The sequence below is a fragment of the Hyperoodon ampullatus genome (assembly GCF_949752795.1).
Source record: "Hyperoodon ampullatus genome assembly, chromosome: 5".
NCBI classification, from domain to species: Eukaryota; Metazoa; Chordata; class Mammalia; order Artiodactyla; family Ziphiidae; genus Hyperoodon; species Hyperoodon ampullatus.
The window spans coordinates 146,092,442-146,105,896 of record NC_136918.1 but is presented as its reverse complement, the minus strand read 5'-3'; the positions used below and the strand labels follow the sequence as shown (position 1 = coordinate 146,105,896).

The 13,455-nt window shown below is 50.1% G+C and overlaps 1 protein-coding gene across 1 annotated transcript in view; it reads left to right on the top strand.

The window, feature by feature from the left end:
- LSS (lanosterol synthase) overlaps positions 1 to 6,229 on the top strand; it is a gene marked incomplete at its 3' end in the record, with an annotated part of 40,928 nt that extends 34,699 nt beyond the window's left edge. The window contains exons 18-22 of the mRNA XM_079705514.1: positions 3,388 to 3,453; positions 3,841 to 3,921; positions 4,514 to 4,684; positions 5,503 to 5,581; positions 6,098 to 6,229. Coding sequence (XP_079561640.1) covers positions 3,388 to 3,453; positions 3,841 to 3,921; positions 4,514 to 4,684; positions 5,503 to 5,581; positions 6,098 to 6,229 — 529 coding nt within the window. The remainder of the gene's footprint in view (positions 1 to 3,387; positions 3,454 to 3,840; positions 3,922 to 4,513; positions 4,685 to 5,502; positions 5,582 to 6,097) is intronic.
- Between the last annotated feature and the right edge of the window lie 7,226 nt (positions 6,230 to 13,455).

Sequence of the window (13,455 nt, the reverse complement as noted above, 5' to 3'; positions counted from 1 at the left end):
TACAGAGACTCTCCTTTCTCCATTGGATTGCCTTTGCTCCTTTGCCAATGATTACTTGACTGTATTTGTGTGGGTTTGTTTCTGGGCTCTCTATTCTCCATTGATCTATCTGTGTATTCTTTCACTGATACCATGCAGTCCTGATGACCGTAGCTTTACAGTAAGTCTTGAAGTCGGGTAGTGTCAGTCTTCCAACTTTATTCCCCTTAAATAGTGCGTTTTCTATTCTGTTTCTTTTGCCTCTGCATAAAACTTTGGAATCTGTTGATATCTATGAAATGATTTGCTGAAATTTTGATTGAGATTGTATTGCGTATATAGATCAAGTTGGGAAGATCTTTTGATTCTTTTATCATAATTTTATAGTTTCCCTCTTATAGATCTTGTGTATATATTTTCAGATTTATACCTAAGTACTTAAAATTTTTTTGGTGCTATCATAATTGGTATTGTGATTTTAATTTCAGAATCTAATTGTTCATTGCTGGTAGGAAAACAATTGTCTTTTGTATATTAACCTTCTATCCTGCAACGGTGCTGTAATTGTTTAGTAGTGCCAGGAGTTTTTTGGTCGGTTCTTTGGGATTTTCTACATAGATAACCATGTAATCTGTGAACAAAGACAGTTTTATTTCTTCTTTCCCAATATGTTTACCTTTTATTTCCTTGTCTTATCTTATTGCATTAACTAGGACTTCCAGTATGAAGTTGAATACCAGTGGTGAGAGTAGACATTCTTGTTCCTGATTCAGCAGGAAAGCGTCTAGTTTTTCTCACCATTAAGTACGATGTTAGCTGTGGGGTTTTTGTGGCTGCTCTTTATCAAGTTGAGGAACTTCCCCTCTGTTCCTAGTTTGCTGAAAGTTTTTTTTTTTTAATCATGAATAGGTGTTAGATTTTGTCAAATATTTCTTCTACAGCTATTGATATGATCATGTGATTTTTTTTTCTTTAGAAAAGAAGTTGATTTGATAGATTGCATTAATTGATTTTTGAATGTTCAACCAGCCTTTCATACCTGGGATAGATCCCACTTGTTTGTGATATGTAATTCTTCTTATACATTGCTGGATTTGATTTGCTAATATTTTATTGAGGATTTTTTATATCTGTGCTACTGAGAGATATTTATCCCTAGCTTTCCTTTCTTATAATGTCTTTGTCTGTTTTTGGTATGCTGTCCTCATCGAATGAGTTAGGCAAAATTCCCTCTGTTTCTGTTCTTCGGAAGAGATTGTAGAGATGGTACAATTTCTTCCTTTGATGTTTGGTAGAATTCACCAGCGGATCTATCTGGGTAACTCTTTTTATTCTAATTAATTGCTTGTAGATTCTTTTGGGTTTTCTCTGTAGACAATCATATCACTTGTAAATGACATATTTTTCCTTTCAATCCATAGGCGTATAGTTTATTTTCTTGTCTCATTGCCCTGGTTAAGACTTCAGTATTCTGCTTAGCAGAGGTGGTAATAGTGCCATCTTTGTCATATTTCCTGATTTTAAAGGGGAATGTTTCTAATATTTCTCCATTAAGAATGACATTTTGGAATTCCCTGGTGGTTCGGTGGTTAGGACTCTGCACTTCCACTGCCGGGGGCCTGCGTTCAGTCCCTGGACAGGGAACTAAGGTCCCACAAGCTGTGTGATGTGGATGAAAAAAAAAAAAAAAAGAATGACATCTCCTGTAGGTTTTTGGTAATTATCCCTTTTCAGGTTAACAAAGCTCTTTTCTTAGTTTGCTAAGTTGTTTTTTCTCTCTGTTGTGAATGGGTATTGTATTTTAGCAAACAATTTTTCTATCTCTATTGAGATGATTATACATTTATCTTCTTTATCTGTTAATGTTGTAGATAATTATTGTAGATTTTTCTAATGTTAAAACACCTTTGCATTTCTGGATAAACCTCACTTAGTATTGGTATGTCTCTACTGTATGTAGTTTCCCAATATTTAATTTAGAGTTTTGCATCTGTGTCCATTAATGAACAGCCTGATATTTTTACTCTACCATATCCCTCTTGTCTGGTTTGTTGAGAAGCTTATGCTGAGTTCCCAGAATGAACTAGGGAAAGTGTTCCTTCCTCTTTCTATTTCCTAGGAGAGTTTGTGTAAGGTTAGAGTGATTGTTCTTGATAATTTAGTAGAATTCACTTACAAAATGTCTAGACTTGGAGTTCTTTTTCTGGGCAAAGTTTATGCTTTTTACGTGTATCTTTAGTAGTTGTAGGACTATTCAGGCTCTTTATTCTTGAGGCAGTTTCAATACATTAATTTTCTGAGTAATTTGTACATATTGTCTAAGTTTTCAAATGTATTGCATGAGTTTTTCTTATTTTCTCTTCACTTTTTAATTTCCACTAAAGCTATATTCATACCACTCTTTTTATTGCTAATGTTTATTTGTACTTTCATTCTTTGTATTAACATGTCTTGCTGAGTTGGTGGCTCAAAACAGCACATGTTTATCACCTCGCAGTTTCTGTGGGTCAGGAGTCCAGGCATGGCTGAGCTGGGCCCTCTGCCTCAGGATTTCCCCGGGTTGCAGTCAGGATGCTTGCCAGGGCTGGGGCCTCACCTGAGCATTGACTGAGGGTCTGCCCCAGGCGTGTGTGGTTGTTGGCAGGTTTCCATCCCTTGCGGATTGTCAGCCTCAGGCCCCATTTCCTTGCTGACTGTTGGCTGGAGCCACCCTTACTTTCCTGCCACGTGGGCTTCTGTATGGCGGCTCCATGAGAGCCAGCAAGGGAGGGATCAGTAGAGCCAGGGAGTCTGTCTGCCAGCCAGGTGGGAGCTGGAAGGAGCGACCATCAACTGTGCAGGGATCAGCTGGCTACAAACAGGACACGGGGCTGCCGCTCGAGAGGGATGACACAGGCTGGGTGCCTGGAGGCGAGTGAGCGTCATGGGGGTGGATCACCCTAAAGGCTGTATTCATACCTTCACCTCTAGTCCTTTCAGAGAACCAGGTCTTCTTTGGAAGTACCAGTTAGACCTGTGATGGATCTTCTTTGTCCTCTGAATGTATCATTTTCTCTCTCATTTTTTGTTTATTTTAAAATTTTCATTTATGTGATTTACTCAAGCCTGTGTCACTGACCTTGTTTTCGGTGATATCGATCCTGTTTGCAGCTGCTTCTAATGTGGGTTCGTCCCTGAGGTTTCCTCTCCTTAATTTCTTCTTTTCACCTCACTGTGCTCCCCTCCTGTGGCCCGTAATCGCTGCTTCCTCGACCTTGTATCTCCTCCCTGAACTGTTTGTTTTTACATATTTTTAAGGAAGACCATGCTCATTCTTTTGAGGCTGTAGAGTGGGGAGAATGGGGGTAGCAGGTGAGTTGCTGTTTTGCTGGACTGTTCATCAGGCGTGTTCATCCTGCTGTGTTCCAGGGAGACCCTCGAGCGGGGCCTGCAGTTCTGTCGGCAGAAGCAGAGGTCTGATGGCTCCTGGGAAGGGTGAGTGATGCCTGTGGGCGCAGATGCGTGTGGGGTGCTTGTGCTGCCCCAGGGGTTTCTGGACATGTTCCTGGTGGGCCTTGCTCCTTTCTGAATGCCCAGCCTCTCCCGGTGGTGACTGCTCAGCGTGCTGCTAAGGCAGTGTGGCTGAGGGCGTTGGAAGGGCGCGGTGGCCTGGTGGCTCCACCCCTCCTCTGGCTTTGGATCCAGCACATGGAGCCACCCACGGAGGCCAGGTTGGGTAGGTCTGTCTTAGTGCTGAAGGCCTTGTGGATGCTTTTCCTGAAGACAGCCGCAGCCCCCCGTATACCCCCATGCTGGAGGGAGTCCCTGCGCCCGCTGTGAACGAGGACTCAGGGGCCGGGCGCTGTCCCCTTCTTCCTCCAGCTCCTGGGGGGTGTGCTTCACCTACGGCACCTGCTTTGGGCTGGAAGCCTTCGCCTGCATGGGGCACATTTACCGCGACGGGTGAGTGTGGACATTCCCACCTTGGCGGGATGGGGGTCTTCTCAGCATGACACTCTGCTGGGGGTGTTTCTCCCTTTGTTGTTTGATTTTGGGGGTGTTCTTACATGTTTTTAAGCAGTGAGATAAGATCAGGATTCCAGAAAATGTATGAGCCACTGTGCCTCGCTGCTCTGCGCAGCCTCTGGGCTCGTGTCGGGGAGGGAAGCCTCTGGCCCTCTGCCCTCCCCCAGCTCACCCGCCCATACCCAAGCCCCACACCCAAGTAGGAGCGGGAGCGGCCCGAGGCCAGGACGCTGGCTGAGAGAAGGGAGGAGGCCTCGGGTCAGCTGTCTCCTGCCACCTCCCCGAGGGCTGCTTTGCTGGTGGGTCACGTCCAGGAGGCCATCTGCAGATGCACGGCATCTCCCTTTACCTTACAACAGCCCTGCGGTGCCGGCGCCTCTGTCCCGCTTCACGTCCCACGGTGGGCTGGGCCTGAGTGCGGGGGCCCACGCGCCCCTCTCCGTGACCCTGAGAGGCCTGGCAAGGGCGAGAAGGGGGGCAGGGACTTCGCCTGGCATGATGGTGTCTCGTGTCTTGCTGGTCTCTGCAGGGCTGCCTGTGCAGAGGTCTCCCAGGCCTGCGACTTCCTGCTGTCCCGACAGATGGCAGATGGAGGCTGGGGGGAGGACTTCGAGTCCTGTGAGCAGCGGCGCTACGTGCAGAGCGCCCGGTCCCAGATCCACAACACGTGCTGGGCCCTGATGGGGCTGATGGCCGTCAGGTGGGGGCGACGAGGCCTGTCCCAGAGCCGCGGGGCTGGGCGAAGGAAGGGCGGTGAGCCGGCAGCCTGGGCGGGCACGGCAGCTGAGCTCCGAGTGCAGCAGTGAGAGGACGCGAGGCCTGCGGGGCCCCCTCAACAGGCTCCCAGGGCGAGGTGGCAGGTCGTGCAAAGAGGCCCCCCGACAGGGACAGCCAGGGGAGCAGGGCCGTCAGCAGCGTGAGGTGTGGCAGCACGTGCTCTGTGTCCGCAGCTGGCCCTAAGCCACACACGTGCTCAGGCATGTGCGCACAGCACACACACGCAGACGTGCACACGGTGTCCCAGTCTGTGCTGCCCTGTTGGGTTTGGGGCCCCTGGGAAATCTCCATAAAACCCCCTCAAAGGAAGGCCAGGTAGTGTGGGCAGGAGCGGGCAGGCTGAGCTCTGTCCTGAGCCATCGAGCCTTCTGGTGTCTCATCAGGTCGGGACGAGCAAGCTTAGCACATGTGGCTTCGGTGGCCCTCAGAGGGCCCTGAGGACCAGTGGCCGGGGGGACAGGAGCGCAGCACCTCATGGCAGGGACTGCTTGCTCGGCCACGCGTGGGCTGCCCTCCTGCCTGCTCGCCTCTGCCCTGGTGGTGTTTCCTGCTCTCGGGGTGTCTGGTGGGCTGACTGTTACCGGCGGGTCTGGCAGTTCAGGTCTGTCTGTCATCGTGCAGCGTTTCACATCCTTGTCCCTGTGCTTGGCTGTGTAAGGGTGAGGACGCAGGTCTGTCCGCAGCCGGAGGTGGGCTCGTGCAGAGTGGTGGTGGGAGTGTTCAGTGCCCCTCTCCCTGCAGGCACCCTGACGTAGCGGCCCTGGAGAGAGGAGTCAGCTACCTGCTTGGAAAACAGTTGCCCAATGGTGACTGGCCCCAGGTACGAGTGGGCCCGCACCTGGCCCCACGTCCTTCATGGGGCCGTGGGTGGGGTTTCACCCTGGGGATTTGAGAGTCACAGACACCACCGGTGAGTGGCCTGTGTTGGAAGCAGGTCTGTGATGGTGGCGGGTCCTGAGGGCCTGGGCCATTTGCAGTTGAAGCACTGGCTTGGCGGCAGGGCTGGTGGTGTCGGGGAAGGAGCTGGCGGGGGAGAAGCCCACGGGCCAGGACACCCTTGGGCTGAGCCTGACAGCCCCTCACTCGGAAGGAAGTGTGGAAGGGCATGGGGTCACGAGGTCACGTGAGGCTGGCCCCGCCTTGGATGAGTCCGGGATTGGCGGGGCTGTGAGGGGCTGGTGGCCTGGGCTGGAGGGTTTGTTGCAGGGCCTGGGGTCCGAGAGCTGGGGTGGTGGTAGGCCCACGTGCTGAGGCCAGCCCTCCAGACAGCGTCCCGGTTCAGGGAGCTGCCCAGCACCTGGTGGAGACGTTGTGTTCGTTCCCTGTGTTCTTTCAGGACAACATCGCTGGGGTCTTCAACAAGTCCTGTGCCATCAGCTACACGAGCTACAGAAACATCTTCCCCATCTGGACCCTTGGGCGCTTTTCCCGCCTGCACCCCGAGAGCGCCCTCGCCGGCTACCCTTGAGAGCACGTCTCTGGGCACCTGGGGGGGTCTAGTCATGCGAGTTCCAGGCGAGGTTGGGGCATCTCAGAGGGGCCGAGACAGCCCCCTCCCTGCCTGCTTCGGCGGAAGCGCTGAGCCTGGGCCTGTGGCACGGGCAGGGCTGGTGCCTTCAGACCCGATTTTCAGCGTAGGGTTAGTTCTGAGAACAGTTAGTCGAGCTCGGGTGAGGGAAGGAACTGCATGAGCCTTGAGGGTGGGTAAAGCACAGCGCACTCCGTGGAACCGCCTGGCGTGTTACGTATCCTCCCTGTGGGCGCGGGGCTGGGAGGGCTTTCCTGACCAGTGACTGAGTCCTCAGGGGCGGAGCAGCTGTGCCTCGTCCGCGTGCTGCCTCGGGCCCTCGAGGACCGGCTCTTCCTGTCTCTGTCTCTGGCTGAGGGATGGGACAGCCGCCCGGAACGGCCTGGCGGGAGAGGCTGGGCCTCCCTGTTCACTGTGGCGGCTCAGGCTCAGCGAGGATCGGGGACCAGACGCTGCCGGCCGGCCTCTGCCCCGGGTCCCGAGCTCGCGGGCGCTGCGTCCTGGTGCAGCCACAGCCTGTGGGGCGCCAGCATCACTACCTCCAGAGCTTGTAGTCGCCTTGTAGTGACAGATGGGAGGCCGAGCGTGAGGAAGGGTGAGGGGTTGTTGATGGCCACACGAGAGTGGGGCCCTGATGTGTGTTGGGGACACCCCTCACCCCCTTTGTGCTCTAAGCTGCAGGGAGCGTCACATTTCCAGGCTGCTGCCTCTCAGGTGGCGAGAGCCTCTGAACTCCCCTCTGGCTTCTACACCCGTCTGGCTTAGCGTGCATGGACTTGGGGCTCAGGATGGAAAATCCAAATCCTGGAATTGCCTCTGACGTACGAGGATGAGCAGGAGTGTGGCTGTGCGGGTCACTGAGAGCGTTGATGAGGGTCAAACCCAGGCCTGGTGTCGCCCCAGTGGCCCACCTGCTTCTCGTCCCCCCAGGTCCTTCTCCGTCTGCTGTTCCTCTGTGCCTCTCCCTGTCTGACGGCAGCCCTGGCTGCGCGGCCCCAGCGCACCACCCTCCCTCTGACAGAGAGACGCCTGGGTGCCCCCCTGCTCCCGCCATCCCTGCCCAGACCCTTAGGGCGCTCTCCGAGGTTTGCACCACGTGGCCTTGCTTCCGCAGCTCTCGTGGCCCCCGAGCGCTCTCCCTGACTCTGCCCGGGGCTCGCCTGCGTCCGGCCTTTGCCTGAGCTGCCCCCCACTGCCCTCCTGCCCCAGGTGGTGCTCTCCCTGCTCTGAGCCCCGCAGGGCCTGGGCACGTGTACGCGCGGGCACGTCCTGCTGGCTCCACCGGCTGCCACACTGTGGAATGTAGCAGGTGTTCAGCTGGTGCTAGTTGGATGTCAGCACTTGCCCCAGACGTTTTTAAACTCGGGTTTATTTTGCTGAGGAAGCTGCACTGGGCCCCACTGAGATCTGTCAGGGCTGCTCTTGCACCGGCAGTGCAGACGGTGATTTCCAGCAGTCTGCTTCTTGCAGCGGTCACTGCCCAGCCATGATCAGATCACTGGACGAAACGTAAAACTTCCAGGAAAGAAATGAAAACCAGCTGTTACACTGAAACGTTACTGAACGTCACCTATCTTACCAGCTACCTTAATACACAGACGTTTGAGTCCCTTAGGCAGAGGCTTGTCGTGCATGTGTTTAGTTCCATCCTGGAAACCGTCATAGATTGGGGTCCCTCGTGCCCCACGTCCGATGCTGGACCACCACCCCTCAGTCTCAGGGAACAAGAGAAATGGTTCCAAGATAAGCAGGATGCACCTCTAGTTATTTGAGGGGAAAATATTTGCCTCAACCTGCTTAAAAGTCAAGTTCTCTGTCCTGGGTGAATGATTAACGTGTCTTGAATTCAAATTGTTTTATTTTTGGTTATCAGGAGCAAATTTTGAATGTTGTGCTGGAAGCTTTCTCTGGAGCCAGGTTAGCTTTTCTTGTTCAGCAGGATGTAAACTTCAGATCTGACCCTTTGAGGGATTCTCTAACTGGAAATGCTTAACTCACAATGGAAACTTATCCCCAAGAAAATACTTTCCCTACTGAACATAACCAATGTCGATATGTAGATTTAAATTTTATTCAGACAATAAAAATGTTTGAACAATTGATACAATCAACTGTTGCTTCCTCATTCTCTCAACTCTCAGCAACTAATTATAGGTTAATTGGTCAGCTTGATTTATTTTCATCTCTCCATCTGCAATATAAAATTTTATTTATAGTTCCCTTTGTTTCAAAAAGAAATTAAGGTTAGAAACACAAGACAAGGGGACACGAAGGCAAGAAAGTTACAGGGGACTGGCAGGGATGTCACACATGAGGTACCTGCCGGGGGCTTGATTCGCTTGCTGTCGTTGGCCTCCAAAGTCAGCGCTCAACTTTCTCACTGATTGTGGGAAGGGGGCGTCTGGGCTGCGCCTCTCCACAAGGTGTCTGGTCACAGCAGAATTCACAAGAACCGCCCTCGCAAGTGGCAGCCGTAGGAAGCTGAAGACGCAGCTCTGAAGAGCTTGGTAAACTTACTAGGGGCACTGGGGCAGCATGTCTTGACCTTGGGCTCCCCTCAAAGACATGTGCCTGGCATTTTCACTTGGAATTTCTGGTGCTGTTTTAAAAACTCTCTTTCCTCACTCAGGATTAGGGTGATAGCGATAACTTCAGAGTTACTTGTTTTCTTCAGGGAAAATAATTCAACCAATAGTTTCTATGTGATGACTATTATCGGTATGTGACGTCCAGCTTTCCTCCCAGGGCAGTGGTGCCCCAGGGGCCGTTTGAGACCCGTGCTGCACGTGGTGGAGAACAGCTACTTTGGTGGCTTTAGGCAGCCTCTGATGCCTGTCCCACGGCCAGGCTTCTTGTGCAGGATGCAGCGAGCCTGAGACCTCATGTTCCCTGATGCCCCTGGTTCTTGGGAAGGTAGAGAGCAGGGCTTGCCCTTGGGCCCTCTAGGAATAGGTGAGCGTTGAAGCGGCCTGACGGTGGCCAGAAGAGTTAAAACATCAAACAGAGCTTCAGTGGCCTGTTGGATGATACTGAGTGGTCCAACACGTGTCATCTGAGACCTAGAAAAGCAGGAGGGAGGGTGGAAGGCAGGCAGAAAAACATTGGAAGAAACCATGGCTGAAATTTTCCCAAACACGAGACGTGTAAGCCCACAGATCCATGAACCTCAGCAGACAGACCAAAAACCCCACCAAAGCCCACTTTAAGGCTCATGATAATCTGATGAAGACCAAGGATGAATGAATCTTTAAAGCAAACGAAACAGGCACGTTATGTACTGGTGAGCAAAGACAAGGGTGAGAAGCGACTTCTCATCACGAACAGACATGCTGGAATGACGTCTTCAAAGTGTTGGAACCTTAAATTCCATATTCAAAGAAAACAGAAATGAAGGCAGAGTGGACCTTTTCCAGACAAACCAACGCTGAAGGGATCGTCCAGCAGCCTTGCCTTACGAGAAATGTTCAGTTGTTTCGGTGTGGGAAAGAGATACTGGGCGGAAACTGATCTTCAGAGAATGAAGAGCACCAGGTGGGAAGTGTGTGGTAAGTATAGAAGCTTTCCCCCTTTGTCTAAAAGATTTTTTCTTTAAAATTAACTTTTTTTCTCTTAATTAATTAATTAGTTACTTAATTTTTGGCTGCGTGGGGTCTTCGTTGCTCCACGTGGGCTTGCTCTATTTGTGGTGAGCGGCGGCTACACTTTGTTCTGGTGCACGGGCTTCTCATAGTGGTGGCTTGTTGCAGAGCACGTGCTCTAGGTGCACGGGCTTCAGTAGTTGTGGCACGTGGGCTCAGTAGTTGTGGCGCACGAGCTTAGTTGCTGCACAGCAGTGGGATCTTCCCATAACAGGGCTCGAACGCATGTCCCCTGCATTGGCAGGCAGAGTCTTAACCACTGTGCCACCAGGGAAGTCCCTAAAATTAACTTTTAAAAGCAAAAATAATAATGGTGGTTTTAACATAAGAAGTAAAAGATACGACACCACAAAGGGTGTTGGAGGATGGTGTATGACGTGGTTGTTATGCTGCATAAAGGTGACTGTGATAAGCAGAAGAACCTACTGTGAACCCTAGAGGAAGCCACTGAAACAGAAAGAGGTACAGCTGGTAAACTAATAAAAGAGGTAAAATAACCCTCCTAAAATAAAAGAAGGTGAGAAAAAGAAGAACAAAGGACAGATGGAACAAATAGAAAACAAATAAGATAATAGACTTAAACCCAACGCTTATGGACTGAATCGTGTTCCCCCCCCACCCCAAATTCATATGATACTGCATCTGGGATGGGGCCTTTAAGAAGATAATTAAGGTTAAATGAGGTCCTAAGGGTGGGTCCCTGATCCAGTAGAACTGGTGTCCTTGTAGGAGACTGGTGTCCTTGTAAGAGAGAGAGACACCAGGAACGCGCACACAGAGGAAAGACCACATGAGGACCCAGGGTGGGCGGTCTGCACACGAGGAGAGAGGCCACAGGAGGGACCAGCCCTGCCAGTACCCTTGTCTTGGACTTCTAGCTTCCAGAACTGTGAGAAAATAAATGTTGTTTAAGCCACCCAGTATGTGCTGATTTGTTATGGCAGCCCTAGAAGACTAATACACCAACCATTTAAATAATTTTATGAACTGTAAAGGGCCAAGCACTCTGGTTAAAAGGCAGAGATTTTAACTAGAGGTTGTTAACATTGGATGAAAAAGCATGACCCATCAATGTTGTCCATAGAGATTTTTAGTGTAAAGATACAGGATAAAAGTGAAAGTTTGGAAAAATACATAACATAAAAACACAAATTAGAAGAAAAAGTGCTATATTAATATCAGTAGATTTCAGGAAAAGGAATAGTACCAGAAATAAAGACATTTACTAACAAAAAAAATGTCAATTCATCAAGAAGGCATAGCAATCTTAAATATTTATGTGCACCTAATAACAGAGCTTCAAAATACATGAAGCAAAAACTGGTGGGACTAAAGAAAGAATTAGACAAATACACAATTGAAGTGGGAGACTGTAATACTTGTCTCAGCAACTGTAGACAAAACCTTCAACCAACTTGAGGAATTGGCATCTGTACAGCTCCCAGCATTCTTTCCTAGTGCTCATTCACTAAGATAGGCCATATGCTGGATCATGAGACAAGTCTCAAGAAATTCAAAAGGATTGAAACTGTACAGAGTGTACGTGACCACTGTGGAGTTAAATTAGAAATCAGTAACAAAAAGACTTAGAAAATCCCAAATATTTGGAAATGAAACAATACACTTCTAAATCATCTATAGTAAAAAATAAAAGCACAAGGGGAATTAGAAAATATTTCAAGCTGAATGAAAATAAAAACATGACATCAAAATTTGTGGGATGTAGCTAAAGCAGTGCTTAGAGAAATGTTTACAGGCTTACATATTAATGCTGTAGATAAGGTTTAAAATCAGTGATTTAATTGTCCATCTTAAGAATCTTAAAACCAAAGTAAGTAGAAGGAAGGATATACCAGACAAAAGGGTAGAAGTCAAATGCTACAGAAAACATAAAAGAAGATCATTGAAACCAAAAGTTGATGCTTTGAGAAAAGTAACAAGCCTCCAGTCTGACCAAGTAACAAAGAAAACAACCTATGTCGGGAATACAAAAGGGTACCTCACTATAGATCCTGCAGAAATAAGTCGTCCAGCCTGCCCCCCCAAGCCTGGCCACCCTTCTTCCTGGATCACACGGTTCTCACATGCTCTGCTTTACATGCTCCTGCAAAAACCTGCTAACACTGTTTCTGCACTTTCACATTTGGTTTTCTGCCTCGGCTGGACCCATTAGTCCTCAGAGGCGTAACACCTCAGAGAAGATAATAAGGAAATATGAGCTATGTAATGCCAATACTCCACAATGTAGATGATGTGGACAAATTCCTCAAAAGACAGTTGTTGGGCTTCCCTGGTGGTGCAGTGGTTGAGAGTCCGCCTGCCGATGCAGGGGACGTGGGTTCGTGCCCCGGTCCGGGAGGATCCCACATGCCGCGGAGCGGCTGGGCCCGTGAGCCATGGCTGCTAGGCCTGCGCGTCCGGAGCCTGTGCTCCGCAACGGGAGAGGCCACAGCAGTGAGAGGCCTGCGTACCGCAAAAAAAAAAAAAAAAAAAAAAAAAAAGACACAGTTGTTATCTAGATGGGCATGAGAAGAAATGGAAAACTTAAGTGACTTTATATCTATTTAAGAAATTGAATCAGAAACTAAAAGCTTTCCTGGAAGAAAACTTTAAGCTCACTGGCTTTGCTGGTGAGTTTATCAACTATTTAAGAGAGAAATAGCAATGTAACACAACATCCAGAAAATGGAGGAGGGAACGCTTTACAACTCATTGTATAAGGTCAATATGACCTTGATAGCAAAACCAGACCAGGACATTACAAGAAAAGGAGATACAGATCAATTTCCCTCATGAATATAGAAAATACTTAAAATATCAGAAGTTGAATCCAGTGATGTGTTAGAAGGGAAGTGCATATGACCAGGAAACTGGCAGGATGTTCCCAGGTCCAGGGCTGGAGGGTACCACCTTGAGAGGGTTTTCTCGTGGGGGGAAGAAATGGCATTGTGAGTGTGTGGGGAGGGGCCAGCGGAGGGGAGCTGCTCACGCCCGGCCCTGTTCTCAGGAGGCTGGTGGGGCGTCTGCCCTGGGGCCTTCCTCAGTGGGTGCTGTCCACGTTCCCGCCGACCTGTCAGCTCCGTCTCGGGATGCAACCCTTCTCCGCAAATGCCACCCGAGATTGGGTGGGCGACGTTACACTAAGCTGTGAGTCTGGGGAAGGCAGGGCTGCGTTCTGCATGGAGGTTCCTCCCCCTATCCCTGCCCTCGAGGCATCGAGGCGTCCGCTTGAAGGGGAGAGAAGACCCGCTCCTGTTCTGGGCTGTGTCCTCAGGCAGAGCAGCAGGCGACCCAGCTGCTGCCTTTGGAGCCAGGAAACAGTGCTGAGTTTATGCACCTCCCGGGTAGTTAGTGGATGTGGAGGGGGGTCACGGAGGTCACCCTGACCAAGGACTGGAATATGGCAGGACTCTGCATGTGGTTGGTCTAGACAGCCCTAGGCTCTGGCCAGGGGTCCTCAGGTCCAGTAATGGTCAGTGTCCCTGACAGTCAGTGCTGGTGGTCCGTGTGGGGACACTGACGTGCTGC